General features: G+C 45.5%; 1 protein-coding gene across 3 annotated transcripts in view; it reads right to left on the bottom strand.

The window, feature by feature from the left end:
• Positions 1-425: 425 nt before the first annotated feature.
• The window catches only part of TMEM131L (transmembrane 131 like), a 137,716-nt gene continuing 120,335 nt past the window's right edge, over positions 426-17,806 (bottom strand). For 2 of the 3 annotated variants that reach the window (XM_054562356.1, XM_054562343.1), the window contains exons 27-35: positions 11,513-11,637; positions 9,536-9,702; positions 8,130-8,315; positions 6,664-6,742; positions 5,690-5,772; positions 4,510-4,630; positions 3,235-3,326; positions 1,489-1,628; positions 426-807 (exon numbers count right to left, since the gene is read on the bottom strand). In XM_054562356.1, coding sequence (XP_054418331.1) covers positions 532-807; positions 1,489-1,628; positions 3,235-3,326; positions 4,510-4,630; positions 5,690-5,772; positions 6,664-6,742; positions 8,130-8,315; positions 9,536-9,702; positions 11,513-11,637 — 1,269 coding nt within the window. In that variant the 3' untranslated portion in view covers positions 426-531. The remainder of the gene's footprint in view (positions 808-1,488; positions 1,629-3,234; positions 3,327-4,509; positions 4,631-5,689; positions 5,773-6,663; positions 6,743-8,129; positions 8,316-9,535; positions 9,703-11,512; positions 11,638-17,806) is intronic. The other variant, XM_054562349.1, reaches the window with a different exon arrangement.

The following is a 17,806-nucleotide window of genomic DNA, read 5'->3' on the forward strand; positions in this document are numbered from 1 at the left end:
GCGGGCAGGCAGAACAGGGAGGGCCGCCCTGTGCCCTGCGCAGGGTCTGTGCAGGCCCGTGACTAGCTGCTCAGCTGGGCTTTCCCAGCCAGCGGTTCTCAAAGCCTGGCTGCACAGTACAGTCAACGGGGAACTTGGAAAGAAAGGTTCTGATCGCCCAAGTCACTGGTCAGTGAAATCAGAATCTCTGCGAATGTCGCCTGATGACTTAATTTAGTGCAAGCTCCGTGGCGGATTTTGATGAGCCACTTCCTACCTTTCCAGAAGGCTCCCTTGTTCTGATTTAAAACATTTGGCATGTCTGACACACTTCTTGAGTTATAACTAATGATGTATGAATGCTTAGTTTCTACCACCAGTTTGTGAAGGGTTCAAAAGAAATTATACACCTAGGTTTCATTTAAAAAGTTTATTTTCATATAAAAGTGCCAAAATATTCATCAATGTTCATAATCTATCTCAAGAACTAGTTTACACTAGTCATGAAAATGCAAGCTTCTTTATTCACATTTTTCAAAAATCAAATTCTTCTCACACATTCCCACAGTAACTGGAGTCCCTAGACAGTGGGAAATTTGCATTCCTATTGGCTGTCGTAGTCCATATGTCCAGGTTCATATAGGCACGAAACGGGTTGAACCCCGGGTAGTATTCCTTGCACATGACCGCTGGGTTTTCCATGTGAGTCGGATGTTCCGTGGTGGAGTTGATGGGGCAGCAATTTTCGTACACATCACTTTGCGGGGCCCAGATAGAACCAAAAAGTCCAGACATTGGAGATAAGCTTCGGGTGCTTGTGAGGTAGGACTGAAGCATAAATGAGAAGAGGGGAGAAAAAAAGTTTTGTTTTTTTTTAAAAAAAAGATGTCTCAGAAAGTCAATGTCAAGGTTAAAGCAGAGACCACACGGGTATCCATCCAAGTTTCTTGGACATTATTAAACTACTCTCAACCCTCTGGGTTGCTTTAACTCCCTTTTCTGCAACAGAGGGTCAGGGACCCTCATCTAACTGGATAAACTTATTTTCAACCCAGGGAAGGACCCGCAGTTCAAATGTAAACTGTAAAAAACTCCTGAGTGGATCGGGAAGGAGAGGCGCTGTTGAGCTTTTAAGCAACGAACAGCGCAGAACACCTCAGGGCCCGGCGGTCAGTCCCCAGCCGCTGAGCGGCCTTTCTGCAACTTCCATTTCATCTCTTATCACTGATGAAAAGGTCGGCAGGGCCACATAAACTCAGCTGTACAGAGGGCTTCCTGGCCCCAGTTCAATTTCACCCACAAACCATCACTGCGTGCTACAGCTGGGAAGCGGCTAGAATGTGAAGGCCAGCAAGCCCCCGCCTGTCTGATTACGTGGCAGGCTCCTTCAGAGGGTGGGCTTCAGCTGATCTGAACCCAACTCTATAGCTAAGTGAGGCCAGGACCTAAAAACCACCAGAGAGAAATCGGAGCTGCCCCAGGTCCCAGCACAGGCTGGCCAGCACTGACCGGATTGCTGAGGAGACCGGCGTGTCCCCAGGCGGTCGGCACGTTGGGGGGCGTGTTCCAGGTAGACTGCGAGTTGTGATCAGTAAAGTCTGTCTGAATTTCAGCAGGACAGGGGAAGCCATTGGGGTAATTCATGTTTTCTAAAAGAATGGGAGACATCAACACAGGTAAGCATTTTTATGGCATGAACTGAATTCTCACTCTCAGCAAAAATAGCTTTCCCTGCTTCACTATGATATTAACAGGCTAACGAGAAGCATAAAATACTTACTCGCTGTAAACAGGAGTTTCACTGTTACTCTCAGGTTAAAAACTGTTTATGAGACACATCACCTGGGAAGTCCCCAGTGAGGAAGGTCTTCCTCTGGGCTTGATGTTCTGTATTTGATAATTTGATGGGTACCTTTCTAATACACAGAATACACTAAAATGCAACTACAGATTTGAATAGTGTCAAGAGTCTTCCCAGTCCTTAACATTTTTTTCATCACCTGTCATGCCAACATCAGCCACCTGCATATATACTGTATGGACTGATAAAAGCAACATCAAACCAAGCACTTAGCTAAGAAGACAGTACACACAAGCCTCATAAGTGTAAGAAGAAAGTTACCACAGCACCCCCCTGTGGTTAGCATGGGGCATTGCATGTATCCAAATCTACACGAGTGCAGTAATTAATATATTGCTTACTCTGTCTCTGGAAAGGTAGCTCTAGTATGAGAAATCATGATCATACTGTAATATACAATAAAAGCATTTTCCAGTTCACCAGGGAAATCTGACATCTCTTATTGTTTATTATGACAGGTGTTTGAACCCAAGCACTGGCAATTTTCCACATTTCCTCCGCAACTGCCTTTCCTTCCTCTGCGGCACCACCCGGGGCAGAAGAGTCGGGACCGGGGCAGAAGAGTCGGGACCGGCTGGGGAACAAGCAGGTGGACGCTTCTAGTTTACACAGACTTGCCTGCCTAGAAAGAATAGCCAGTAACAGAAGCCCCAGCCTCCCTATGGATAATCCACAATTTGGATAAGTCATAAATCCAAATGACTGAGTTCTCTTTGAAGGACTAAACAGATTAGGGTTATTTGTAGAAGCCCCCAGACACCCAGGTTTACAGGGCTTTTTGTGGCCACATAAAATTATATATGGCAGATACACAGAATTAGACCCATACAAAGGCACTGGGCAGCCTCCTTCCTGTGAGGTCATTCTCAAAGGTCACTCGGTGTTAAAGGCACATTCTTAACGACGACAACATGAACAGCAAGCCCACCCCCACGCACACACAAGCTCATGGATACAGTAACAGACTGGTGGTTGCCAGAGGTGGGGGCGTTGGGGAGAATAAATGGGTGAAGGGGGTTAAAAAGTACAACCTTCCAGTAATAAATAAGTCCTGGGGATGTAAGGTACACCATGGCGATGATAGTTAATACTATTGTATTATATATCAAAAGTTGCCAAGAGTAAATCTTAAAAGTTCTTATGACAAGAACAAAAACTGTTAACTATGTGCAGTGACGGACGGTAAGCAGACTTCCTGTGTGGTGATCACTTCTCAGAATACACAATATCGAATCATTACGCTGTGCACCTGAAACTAACATGATGTTATGTCCACTGTATCTAATTTCTCTTAAGGCACAACCTTCTGCAGGTAGAGCCTTAAGGCCACGCACTCCAGCTGTGGCTTTCTGAGAATTAAAGAATAGCACTGGGAGCGTTCGAGCAGCTTTTACCTTCTGGAAAGGCGTTGTAATCGTTCAGTTCCAGTGGACAATACACACTGGGGAACTGGCCTTCGCAAGTGGCACTCCAATCAATGAAACTGCTGCAAAACACAAGGGGTCTCGTCTCAGAAACAGGGTGTCAACAGAGCAAGCAAAGAAAGAGGAACACTGTTTCATTGCCCAGCATCCTAATCACTGCTAAATCCTCACTTTTGGAAAATAAAAGATATACCGTATTTTGCGGTGTATAATGTGCACTTTTCGCTCAAACATCTGAGGGAAAAATAAGGATGTGCATCACACATGGGAATTAGTGCTAAAATGTGGGCGCGCATTATACATGGCAAAAAGACGGTGCTCTCTCCAGTCATGGAATCCGAGATTTACTTAACGCCCATCACCAGCGGCATCCCATGGCAGCGTGGACGGCTCGGAAGGGGGGCATGCTTCCTCTGCAACCAGGTGGAAGTCTAACCAGAGGCAGAAGCCAAGGCTGCCGTTAACCAGAGCTGCAGAAGCAGCGCTGGACCACCTCAAAGTGTCCTAGCTCGCGCCTGAAGGACTTACACACGTTCCGCTATGACGATCTCCACCTTCCACTCGGAGCAGGGCCAGCACTCATGTTAGGTGAATGACAACTATAAAGACCCTGATTCATGACGCTCGGACCACAATTATAAACTGGATTCTCGTTACAGACACAAGAAAGTAATTATCACTGTAATAAGCTGACCCCCCCCACCAAGAATTCAAACAGATTCTGTGGGTAAGCACAGATATTAACATTTTCTCAAGTGTTCACAATTCAATGACATATTAACAGTCAGAAACACATGTAAGGAATGGCCATTCTGTAACTATTTTTCAATGCTCAAATTATTTGATCTAAAGGTTTAAATGTGTTCGCGATTAGTATCATGGAAAAATGGAAAGGAACCCTCTGCCCCTGTTGGCAGGTGGGAATTAGGAGTGATTGCTTCTTCAGTTTTGCCTCTAATATATTAATAGTTCATCTTTTCACTTTAAAAAAGGAAAGTAATGTTGTGGTCACCAGCTATGTTACATATTACTTTTATTCCCTTTCATGTTTCTCTCAGTGTCCAATTTGCTACTTTCTCAGACATCGCAATGAAACTCCGGCAGGCAGCCGGTAACTCCCGGCTAAGGCAGCTGGGGAGGGAAGCCCGGCCCTCGAACCTGTGAGGACAACCTAACCAGTCGGACCCAAACTCCCACCGCAAGCCCCAGGCTCAGGAGGGAGGCCCTCAGCCAAGAGACCTGTACCTATTATGGACCGGGGCTGGCCCCTGCATCACACCGGGCACGGTGCTCTCCAGAGCGCAGTTGAAGCCGCTTGTCACACACATGGGCTGCGTGGGCCACAGGTCTCCAGGCGGGTAAAGACCTAAGGAAGAGAGAAAGGCCTCTCAGTCCCCCAAATTCCCTCCAGAGAACACCCCTCAAGACAACCCCCACCCACTGACCACATCTGCTTTCCCGACTCCTTTCAGGATATTCTTTCAGAATGTAAGTGAATATGGAGCATACTGCTCTGACCTTCCCTTCAGACAGTGGACAGCTGTCTCCTGACCTAGAGTACACGACACTGGCAATGATTCAACAAGGATCTGAGGGTCTACTTTGCAAGGCCCTGTCACAGACACCAACAAGGCAGTAGGTGGGTTTGCATTCCAGCGGCAGAGACAGAAGACTGTGACAGAGTAGAGCGTGGCCGAGGGTTTGAGTGCTGTGAAGACAGACACAGGGACTTTCAACAGAGCAGTCGAAGGCCTCACGGAGGGAATGTCTGAGCCATCCAAGATGTGAATGAGGTTCTAGAAAGTGAGTGCAGTAAATGAAGGGACAGGAAGCAAGGAGGTGCCTGTAACCGTGGCTCGGGGACCCACGCTTTGTGGACAGTGACTGTGAGCAGGGTCATTGCTCCAGTGACGTTACCTGACCAAGGGCTGCAACAGGGGTTAAAAAGTGACCGCAGGTTGTTCACAGGAACAAGTTAAAAGGCACTTGAAACACACAGGCACAAACACAGGGATTAAGGCACTACATGACATGTCTCCATCGACACCAAACACAGAATAACATGTTCAGGGGTATCTGTTTTGACACAGTTTTTATTTTGCCCCATTAACTAAATCCTCTCTCTTCCCTATTACCTGAAAGATAAAGGCAGTGCCATCTACACCTCACCCAAACCTTGCCTGAGCAAATCACTGACTTTTCTAAAAAATTGAAAACACTTATTTTCCTGGCCTAGTCATTAGATCCAGCTCACAAATAATTTACTTCCATCGACGATTTGACAGCAAGTCCAAAACGTATTCAAAGAACAGCATAAAAGCCTTAATTAGACTTTCAAAGTAAACCTGCTCATCTTCTCAAGCCCCTGCCCCAGCCACGAGGCCGAGAGCCTGGCTGGTGTCCGGAGCAAGACACAGAGCCTCACCTTTATCTTCTTCCACGCCTGCGGGCCCGGCAGGAAGGCTGGGGCGGGGAGGTTCCGCGTACTGCGGGGGGTTGCTCACGCCTCTGTGGGGAAAGCGGGAAAATAAAGGCCGCTGACTGCGTCTGTGCAAGGGAACACTGAGTTTGTATAACTAAGTCTGAGTTTTTACATGAATTCTTCCCCCAAGAAAAATAGATACTAGAGACATAATGGTACACAGCCCGAAAAGGCTGAGGAATATTAAAATCCCAAGATCCAGCCAAGCCTTCCTTTAATAAACAATGAAGCCATTTGACCTCAGGTCACTGTGGTGGTCTACAGTGTCTTTGCTGCCTGCCACTGGCTGGCAGGAAGCCTGGGACCCTGGCTCACTCTCCACCCGCAACAAAAACAGCTCTTACACAGCCTTTCTTGTACCATAGCTGAGCTTTTCCCCCCACCAACCCACCAATCTAATTTTAACGCCCTCCTATCCTCTCACAATGTGGCCGATGCCTTAAAAAAATCAATTCCGCTTCTCGCTCTAGAATCCGCCCCCCACGCCCTCCTCTCCCACTCAGTGAAAGGTGCTGGTTTATTTTGCCCAATGCTCCCGTGAGCATCATCCGGAGGGACGGTGCACCTGTCGTATCTACCAGGTTGGCAACGCTCGGCTTTATTTCAAGTTCCAGCAAAGGGGAGATGATGCCCATCCTTCCAATAAGTAGTTTTGTGTTTGTAGTTTCAGGACGGGAGACTTTCTAATGTGGTCGCATCACAGAAAGGACCAGCGATACTAGAGACTCCCTGACGCAAGCCGTGTTCACACAGAAGGACCCTGCTTTTTTCTGAATTACTTGGAAGATTGGATTTTACTTCCTCACATCCTTAAAAAGCTTTCACACTTCAATCCGCAGAGCGCAGTACAAGGAAGAAACCGGCTGATACAAAAAGCAGTGCACGGGACACACCGTGAAAGCCCAAGTCGGACTTACGTGGGGCCGCAGATGCCATGGCAAAGATTCAAGGAGGTGGGCGTTTCTGGGGGGAAGTCGTTCTGTGAAACACGGCCTCCTGCACAAAACAAAAGCATCATCACGAGTTTTTACAAACGCAACTCGAAGGCATGCGATGTACTATAATGCAAATGGTTAATATCATTAACCCCAACAGTGATTTATTTTTCACTTTAAACCGGTATTCACACATTTAGTAATGCAATTTTTTAAATGTTTTTTAATTTCTCTCTCCATTGAAAATATAATAAAGCCTAACATTTAAATTTATGTATTTGGCTTAATAATGGTGTAATTATGGTGGAAAAGCTGGAATCATTAACATTATAGAACTCTTCAATGGTGATTTTTCCGAAAAGAAATTTTGTTACATCAATAGACCCCTTCAGTTTATAAAAGCAACGTGTTCATTATAGGAAATCGATAAAAATAAACAAAACTGTAAAAAAGAAAACTAAGCCCTGGCTGGTGTGGCTCAGTGGACTGAGTGCTGGCCTGCAAACCAGAGGGTCACCAGTTCAATTCCCAGGCAGGGCACGTGCCTGGGTTGCTGGACAGGTCCCCAGTAGGGGGTGCACAAGAGGCGACCACTCATTGATGTTTCTCTCCCTCTCCTTCTCCCTCCCTTCCACTCTCTCTGAGAATAAATAAAAAGAAAAAAGAAAAACATAAGACACCTATAATTACATATCATAATCAGTGTTTAGGGACAGGTCTTATGAACTCTTTTATATGTACATGTATGTATAAAATTGAGGTCATATCTCATAAATACTTTCTGCTTTGTTGGTCTTTTACATCATTAATTAGATTGGGAACGTTTTCCTGATATTACATAACCCTCAAATTTTTTAACATCCTTCTGTCAGCCTTGCCCCCCTAACAAAAGCTACACTTCTGTTTTCTGTTAATGCTAAGCACTGAAATTTTAAAATCCTTGCCTTAGCATCATTAGGCAAACTTTGTCTTCAGCAGTGGATGGAGCTGTGTTGGGTGCCAGCTGTGAAAACCAAGCTTCCTCTGGCTCGGAAAAAACAGCCCTGCTGTCACCAGAAGGCAGAGGGCCTCCGTTCCCTCACGCCCCTGTGCGCGCACCGCGGGCCCCTGGGCGGGGGTGGGGGTGGGGGGCAGGGCTGGTGTGTTTCTTGGGGGTTGAGAAGATCTCATCTTTTTGTGCACACAGTTCACAGTAATAAACAGATTACAGTGAATCTCAGTGGTATAAAAACTTTATGGAGGTTATGAGGACAACGATGACTAATAAGGCTCCTGGGAAAAGTAGGAACTCGATAATTTTTTTCAAAGGCTGAGAAAAATGAACTGAAATCACCTGGGATGCTTTGTCTAGGTTTTGTATGGCTGGTGCCCTGGTCTCTCAGACAAAACCTTTTATAGGGCTGACTGCTGGTAGGAGAGGCCACCGCGGGTCTCCTGTGAGGACTCACCAGCCGGAAGGAAGTGCTGAGGGCCCACCGTGGGCTTCTTGTCCCCATCAGAGCTGCTGCTGCTGCTCCAGCTGCCCCAGCTGCCCCGGCTGGCGCGCACGCTGCCCGAGGAGCTGCCACAGTCCGAGCTGGAATCGGAGCACGACTTCTCCGCACGCTTCTTCCCCGGCTTCTGGAAGTAACCCTCTGCGGGAAGGAAGGGAGGAGAGCTGACCCCAGGTGTCACTGAATTTTCAACGTGATGTCATTTCTGATCAAAGGACAGAGGTGAAATTATGAAGATGGCAGCGTTTGACCTCAGGCTCGGCTAACTCTGCTCCTTTAGCGAGAAGAAAAAAGTGAACTGAATCTAATGATGGGACCTGGAGAAACAGTGGGATGAGCTATGTCTCCTCTGCCTATGGGACAGGCAACTAAACTCGGTGGGGGCTTGTTTGGTCCATGCCAATGATAGTCTTGACCTAAAAAACGGTTCTGGGAGTAACAAACACTTCTGTCAGCACAGCTGAGGCTGGCTCTGACTGTGCAGCTCAGCTGGATAGAGCATCGTCCCAATATGCCAAGGATGCAGGTTTGATCCCCGGTCAGGACACACAAAGAAACAACCAATGAATACATAAATAAGGGAAACAACAAAGTGATGTTCCCCTCCTTTCTCTCATCAGTCAAATAAAAAAGTAAAATAATAAAACCAAGGCTAGGCTATTGGACTGGAGATTTGCAGGTCATTTCCCCCCTCTTTTTTATTAAGATATGCACTACGAGCCTCAAAGTGTTATTTATGTGCGGGTGGGAAGACCCTTCAATAAGACCAAAAAGCAACACACATGCCGAGGGAATGAACAAAAGACAAAGATAGAAATCCAGTACCTCTGCCGGCCTGCGTGCACTAACCTGGGCATGTGTCTGGGACAGTGGGCATTGGCTGGCAGGATTACAGCCTCCCACCCTGTACCCCACCTGTGCTCCCAACTCCAGTGGCCCTTTAGCCTCCGCTCTGCCTCACCCTGGACCTAGCACTGGGCGCCCTCGCCCCCACTCCCAGGGACGTGCCCAGCAGCCCGTGCGGGGCCCAGCAGTCTGCCTCTACAGGGACCCCTGGCTCAGGTTTGTGAGCACAGCTACTATTCTAACCTTTAGCAGGCTGCTTGAGGACAGCTGAGAAGGCCAGATTTCAGGCAGGGGGGAGGGCAGAGGGGGCAACACTAGACGCCTGTGACACTACAAAGCTAAGATTCTTTAGTTTTCTGGTCTCATCCTAAGAGGTTTCCTTGCGGGCCTTAGTGAGCTAAGCTGCCTGTAAAGTGATAATCTCATCAAGGTGCCATTTCTCCCACACTGGATACTTCCTAGAGGAGACAAAAGTTCCACCCAAAGCACCACGGCAGCTCAGGAGGGCTCCATACCTGCGTCTCTCTGTGCAGCAGGTGAGCTTCTTCCAACGCTGGCGTCTGTTTTACACACGTCCCCCGGACTTTCCTGGGGACACCAGCTTCTTACATCGATGGCACGGCTCAGCTCAGACCTTTCAAATTCACCGCACACAAGTTTTAATTCACTCTGTTCAGAGGGCCTGGAAGAGGCACAGAAAATCACATTCACGTGTTATCATGCACACACACACAATGCTTGCCAGGGGACTTACACAGGTGAAAATATGAAAAGCATTGTAGCTTTCAATTAATTTAGCCTAAATATTTTCGGCCTGTATCAGGATAATTAGCCATCAACAATTAATATTCAGTATTAACAACAAATTGACCAAGAACTTCTTTCTTTTTTTTTAATTTGCGTTTTGCTGATTGTTTGACGTGCGCTGGCAGTACCAGGGCCTGGAGGCCCCATGGAGCTGCGTAGCGCCTCTTAGCAGAGCGCCCCAAAGCCTTGCTGGGGGGCGTCACAAGGCTGAGCTCCAGGTGCAGCCTCCTGGGGACCTGGCGCAGACACTGTACCCAGCACCACACACTCCTCGTCACGGTCCCTGCCACAATGCGGGCTGTCTGACCCCCACTGTTCCCTTCCAATTACAAGTGGAAATGCAGCAAGATGGAGCCCTGGCCCCAGGCGATTCTAGAGCCACTAGAGAACAACTGGACAAAAACACATTTCAGTCCCTAGCTGTGCTCCCAAGAGAGAGAAATCCCCAGATGCCAGGGCTCAGAAGGAGGAAAGGCCAGGGGGTGAGGATGGAGGGATTACTCGGGAGGAAGCAGACTTCATGCCCAGGGCTTGGGTTTTAACACCCAGACAGTAGCATCCAGGAGTCAGGGCGCTGGGGCTAAGTCTCCTAACCTGGGGCCCTGGAAGGGGACCCTATCAGTGCAAGGGACACCTGAAAAATGAAAAGCTCCTGCATGACCCAGGGAAGAAGAGGCAGGGCAATGTCTCCGCTGGAGCCTCTCGACTTGGGCACGTGCTGAGTGTGAGAAACCACAATGCGGAGACGAGGCCCTGGAGTCAGAGCGTACACACTACTGATCTGGCTGGGGTGGGCCTGAAGCTGAGAAATGTACATAAAATTGGATTTAAAGAGGTATTTCCAGAAACACGGAAATACAGGATTCCCAGATAAACAATGGCAGCTCCTAGCTTTTACTGATAAATAAAGCTCAGGGAGATTAAGTGCCCCGAGGTAGCAGGGCTGCCACAGGAGAGGGCCAAACGGCCTGGGTCCGCCGCTGGCTCTGCCCCGCACCAGCTCCGGGGGCCTTCGGCAACCACGCCCGGTCTGGGCACCTCGCCCCCCGCGGCTTCCGCAGGACGGGCCGCGGCTGCCCCGAGTGGCGCCCACCCCCTCCTGCAGAAGGTCCTGGCATGAGCACGTCTCATGTTTTTTCTCTAAAACCTCCCATGACTTTTAACATTTTGCAAAGTAAAAAATCTGAAAAATCTGTTCACTTGAAGGTATTTTTAACAAAATACATGAAAAACACAACCAGAAAATATTAATACCTTAGGTTTAAGAACATTTATCTCAAAAACACATAAATGTTCTTAAAATTAATATGGATGAAAGAAGGTAAAACACATAGACACAGGCAAGAGTGTGGTGACAGCCCCAGGGAACGGGGTGGGGGAGGTGGGAGAGGGGGAAGCGGCGAAAACGAGGAGGGAAAGGGACTTTGCCTGGGGAGACGGCGCACAGTGCGGCGCCAACCACGTTCTGCTGAGTTTGTTCACCGGAAACCGGCGTGGCTGTGTGATGCCACGTCAGCCCACTAAGCTTCATGAAGAAAAGAACATTTCTCTCACAATATAAACATCTACACTCTCACATTATCTGTAGTTAACATAACAACAATAAGCTTAAAAGATAATAGATAAATGTAAAACTAGAATAAAAAACAGATCAAAATCTTCAAGGAATTATAAAAATTACAAACCTCAAGACCTGAGCAGCACCTCTTTTCTTGTTTTTTCTACATGTTCGATTTTTATTCCAATTTAAATTTTGTAGATTTCCTTCTTTTTTCTCCTGAAGCTTCTTCTTCCTATAAGGATCTTCTTGCTAAAAAGAGAACAAAAAAACCCATGTAGCTAAGGCTCATACTGACTAAATGTATCAATACATTTTTAAAAACTCTCAATTTTTTAAGAGCATTTTGCATAGAGAAATTTGGTCAAGTTAATCTGGAAAAGTTAGGAGGGCTATGATATTTTAAAGTAAACTTTTGAAGATTCTGTATGCATTTCAATTCTATATGAATTTCAGAATGACCAAACACTGGCGAAAACTGAGACATACATTCCCCAAACTCTAGTTTGTTTTCGTTTTCCTTCTTCCTCTACCTCCCTCAACCTCCGCAAAAACAAGGGAAAAAAAAAAGTTGCCCATAAAATTCGTAAGGAGTGAAAGGAAAAACATCTGTTAGCAATTTATGGTCAGCTTGCCATTAACCTCGGCAGCAATAAACCCTCCAACCTTCACCTGTTAATTTGGTATGTGCAATCCACATGAGTCACCACTGAAGAGAAGCCATGGAAAACCCAACTTAGTAGTAATTTGTGTATTCACATTTTTAGGTGTTTATAGATGCACTTTAGGAGAACAGCCAAATCTCCATAGAACACTCCAATCTGGTTTAGGCTTTTTAAGTCAATAAGGCAAGAAGATGATTGATGTTTCTTAAATGTAGTTCTAAAAAACTTAATTTAGCATGGGACACGTATACAGTTGACCAATGAACAATACAGGAGCTAGGGTTGCCAACCCCCCAACCCTGCCGTGTAGTGGAAAATCCACAGATAACTTTTTCTTAAGTATTCAAAAAATAAGTTCATGTTATCTCTGTTACAAAATCTGTCAGCACTAAAACAACTTGGGATAGTGATTGACTTCGATGTCTCATGCATATTTCATGGGTAATCTAAACAAAACTGTTAGAACTTTTAAATTCCCAAAACTTAACTACTAATAGCCCACTGTTGACTGGAGGGAAGCCTTACCAATAACACAAACAATTGATTAACACATTATCTTGTGTGTTGTATGCATTCTTACAAAAATAATGAGCTGCAGAAGAGAAAATGTTATGAAGAAAGATCATAAGAGAAAATAACATTTACAGTACTCATTGAAAAAAATCCATATATAAATGGATCCATGCAGTTCAAACCTGAGTTTTTCAAGAATCGTGTGTGTGTGTGTGTGTATGTGTGTAAATGATACATTTTGAATATAGAAAATTTTTTCATTTGGGCATTTTCTAATATTAGGCATAGTCTATTAACAGGCCCAGAGAAAGGAGGATTGCCTTGTCCTTTAAAATTTAAAGTTACTCAGGTCTTTCCTGTCATCTAACACTCAAGTCTTTCTCTTCCTTCCATCATGCTGCCCCCTGAAGCAAAGGCACTGCGGGAAGTGGGGAGAGGAGGGGTGAGGGGGTGGCTGGACCCCAGGGCTGGCTCTTAAAGATGAAAACGCCTTCCCAGGGACCTCAGAGAGGCCAGTCCCCTGGCTCGAGACCCCTCTTCCTGCTGACCCTCAGGATTCACATTTCACAAAGAGTAACAATGGCCTCATTTTACCCTCTTTCTTCAGGAGGTGGGTCCAGAAATCAGAGTGGGAATCCAGGAGGTTCTAACATACCTGGCTAACACACATAGGACTTGGAAGAAAAGCCAAAGGTCACCAATGTTATGTCTGGGGTGTCGAAAGCCTCATGTATCTATGAAAGCAATGTGCTTACAACAATAAACTCTACAAATAAATGAAATTGTAACTGTGTTATGTGGTGGGATTATGGGATTTTTCTTCTTTATACTCCTTTCTTTTTCCCTCAATAAATATGTATTAACTTTTTTTGTGATTCTCAAGGTATTTTTAAAACAGGACAAGTTACACACACACAGCTCTATTTTATAGGACCTTGTGCTGATCGCTTAAGTCTGATGCTAAACAGACACATTAAAGACATCTGATCAGAAACAATTCAGAGTTAAACATACTGGATTTGTGCATGTATTTGTTCCCTGTGTATTTCTAACTTTGGGGGGGTGGGTGAGGCTCTCCTCCCCCGCTCTACCTTGTCTACTTAAGGACCAAGAAAGGCTTTTGAAGCAAGGACTTAAGCCAGCCTTCCTGTCCCTCCAGGATCATGGACAATAAAGGGTCAGCCTCTAAGTGGAGTTAGAGATAGTCACTCCTGCACGTGGCTGCCTTTCTCAAATCAATCTGGTTAGACCTGTTGCCGTGTGCAAACAAGAGGGTACATATTTTAGGACTATGGAGAGGAGGGGCTTGGTGGTTATAAGCATCTCTGCCTTCTCTGAATGTTATGAAGCATCAATGTTGGGACAGAGTCGCTCACTCTGCACTCAGAGAAATGAATGGGCCGACCAAGATGCAGCATCCACAAGCAAACACAGGACGGGACAGGAAAAGGGTATGGATGAGAGAAGATGACAGAAGGACAGAAGGTGTGTAGAGGAATTAACAATGAATGGCCTTTTTCTTTGGTTGTGTGTGTGTGTGCATGCGTGAGAGAGAGAGAGAGAGAGAGAGAGAGAGAGAGAGAGAGAGAGAGAGAGGAGGAAACAGGACTACCATGGAAGCAGCAAATGGAACAGTTTGAGGAAAGCAAACCAGAGAATCAAAGCAACACACATGTCAAGAAGTGAGAGGAAAAAGAAAGAGACAATCTGGCTCTGCTCTCTGGTAGAGAGGGTTGGCTACAGGGGGGCAGGACTAACCAGGAAACTGCAGGGGGCTGCGTAGTGTAGCAACTGGAGAGATCACAGGCTCCAAGCCCTCACTGCTGGGTTTGAATCTCACGGGCGCCTTCCGGCTGTGTGACCACCGTGAGCGGCTACTCGGCCGCTCTCTGCCTCGGTCTCACGGACCGAAACTGAGTCTCCCTCAAAGGGCTGCTGTGAGGATTAGATTACCTGACACAGAGTTAGCAGTTCATATAAGATTTAACTGTGATTGTCATTATTATCGAGTTATTGGGTCTAGCTATGTTCTCTGACCTCTCCAATAGAAGGGAAAATTTAACTGATTGCTGGGTAAGGAAGTAAGATTTCTTAAGTTTTAATAAAAGCAAAGGAAGAAACCAAAAAAGAGAAATCACATATTGACTGCGCAAAGGTATTCTTAAAGCTACTGTATATAAATAAAAGCAAATAAAAAAAAAAAGAGTAAAAGGGTAAACAAAGAAAACATGGAACACTATTAGATAAAGAATTAACAGTTTTACATATGTTCTTGCAGAAAATAAGAAAAAATACTAGCATTCAATGGAAAAGTGGGCAAAGAACATGAAATGCAAATTCACAGAATAGAAAAAGGCAAACAAATGAAGCGTTCACCAAAATATTTAATAATAAAGCGTGTTTTTAGGAAAGGCAAACTTAGATCAGCGTACATCTCATTTTTCCATGTTCATTTTTAAAAACTCAAGTGTGTTTACACTACATGTTTACACCCACAAACACCAGGCAAAGGCTGGGGGCCGGGCGGGGAGCTGGGCAGGGCGGTGGTAACAGCGTTTGTCTCTGAGCAGTGAACGTGCAACCAGGTCACATTTACTTCTTAGTTTATAAAAAAAATTATTAAAAAATTTCACTGCTGGATTTTGGATGATTCTTTACTTGTGTTTTCAGAATTCTACTAAAAATGAAACGAAGGAAAATGCTTACTTTTCCCTATGAAGAAATGCACATTTAAATGAAAAACAAAAACAGTCATTCACCTATCAGACTAACCAAGATTTTGCCAAAAATAAAAACAAACAAACAAACAAACAAAAATGGTGCTGCTGAGAACAAAGTAAAACCAGCGCTCAGCATTCCCATGTACCAGGTGTGGGAATGTAAATTGCTACCATGTTCCTGGACAGCCACTGTCTGCACGCATGAGGAACCTTAGTTGGTTTCTTTCATTCTAATTCTAGAGACACAACAAGGAGGTATCAGGTATATAGGCAAGACTGTGGAACAAAATAGTTCCTCATAGTGCTATCTATGAAAATAAAAAATTGTAAACAACTTCAGTGTCCAGCCGTAGGGAATGGTTTAGATTATGGCATAGTTAAATGATGGAATGTTATGTAACCACTGCAAACAAAGCTCCCCATTCATTTCTAACATGAGAATATTTAGAATTACAACATTATAACAAAGCTACATAAACACAATAATGATCTGAGTTTTTATAAATTTGCAAAGAAAAGCAGAATACAGAAAAATGTGAAAAGTGGTTCATTTTGGACAAATCTTTGCCTCCTGTCTTTATGTTTCTATAATAATCATGAATTCCTTTATTAAGGAAAAAAAAAATCTGCTTAATAGAAAATAAACAGCCAAACCTAGGGTCAAAATTTAGTTTGTGGCTCCTAAATCTGGGCTTCAATTTTCTTTGCCAATAAATCTAGAGGAATGTTCCCCATGTACTACACAGGTTTACATAACTTTCTAAGCTGCAAAATTAGGCTCCAAGAATGTTCTAGAAAAACAAACACTGAGTAATGCATTCAGGAATGTGCTTATTGATAATGGTTTTCTCCAAACCAACAATGAAACGGAAAGTACACTCACACACAGGATTTTAAAGGTGAGTTCTACAAAACCAGGAGTGAGTCACGGAGCCGGCAAAGAAATGACAGGAGACAGCCCCCACGCTGCACCAGAAAATCCACCATGGGGAACTCCGCGGCAGCCTTGACCCACAAAGCACAGCTGAGCACCCCAAATCCCTGGACTCACTGCATCCGGTCAAGCTGGCTGCTACCCCTCATTTGGTGCAGACGTCTATCCACACAGACGTGGACCAGAAAGGGCAGGGGGAACACAATGACCGGGACCCCGTGCAAGAAATGTTCCTCTCCAGGAAGAGGGACAAAAGACAAAAGATAATGAACTTGAACAAATTAGGAAAACTAACACAACCGAGAACACAAGGTAGAGAGCTAGCCTGGCCCTAGAGCTGAGAGCTGAGTTTGGGGTGGGGGGATGGTGCCCCCACAGGTGGCAGATGGGTGCCAGCAACAGCACCCCATGGCACTGGTCCTCTGGACCACCTCCTCCTTATGGCCCTCGAACTGCAGGGACCTGGAATGACTAGTTCCAACTGCTCCTCCCAGCACATAGGACTGCGGGCCTGTGAAGTCAGCACATCTCACCACTGGTTTCTACCTCACTGCAGGGCAGCGTCCAGGTCTCCCACCTCTAACCCCATCTGGCCCCCTATCCCCAAGTCCACGGCAGGTTCTGCTCCTGCAGGCATGGCCCAGCCTTACCCGCACCACCTGCGACACCCGCACCCTTAACACTGGCCGCGGCTCAGACTTGGGCCCTGGGTCTTCTCTCTGCCCGCACCACAGAGAACTCAGGGTCATCCTTCGATTCTAACCTCCGCAGGGACAACTCCCAAAACGTAAGCTCCAGGCCCGGCTTGACATGGAACCTCTAGTTCTATGCCTCCCTCTGACTACTACACTTTCTCATATCCAAGCCCAGCCACCCATTACGTCAGTCACCTGTCATTTCGTTACTCGTTGTCCGGTACTTAGTAACTGCTGCTATGCTGAGCACGTAACATATTAACTGATTTAATCCTCACAACCCTATGAAGGAAATATACTATTTAATATTATTAGTATATTATTTTTCAGAGAAGGGAAATGGGATGTTTAACTTGTCCAATGTTATTGAGCAAGTAAGTCACAAACTGGATTCAAAGCCAGGAAGTCTGGCAGCAAAGGCAACCAAGGCAGCTTTACCACTAGGCAGCATTGCTTTGATCAACATAAAAATTTAACTCATTACAAGAGAATTCCTCATCTTCTAGTCACCCAGGCTTACAAACCTTGGAGTTATTTTTGCAAATGACTAGGAAAGAGAAGATGGCCCTGCTCCTAGATGCAATCAGGTGCTAAGAAGTCCTGCTGGCTCTTGTTCTCCCTACGCTTCCTATCCTTTACCCCTGCTCCTGCCCTAACACAGGTCTTGGTTACATCATACCTCCTAGTGAGTAACAGCCTCTATTTGATTAAAATGAATGTGATACAAAAACTCATGTTTGTTATAAAGTTTAAGCAAAAATAGAGGAGTATAAAGAAGGAAAAAAATCACCCGAAATTCCATCACTCAGAAATAATCAGGGTCTTGCACTGACTATTTCGCAAATTTATTTTTTACTATCGCTCTACAAACCCACACACTTAAGGATGGCAGGA

This window comes from Pteronotus mesoamericanus, unplaced genomic scaffold (assembly GCF_021234165.1).
Source record: "Pteronotus mesoamericanus isolate MK-2021 breed Mesoamerican mustached bat unplaced genomic scaffold, CSHL_Meso_final contig_163, whole genome shotgun sequence".
NCBI classification, from domain to species: Eukaryota; Metazoa; Chordata; class Mammalia; order Chiroptera; family Mormoopidae; genus Pteronotus; species Pteronotus mesoamericanus.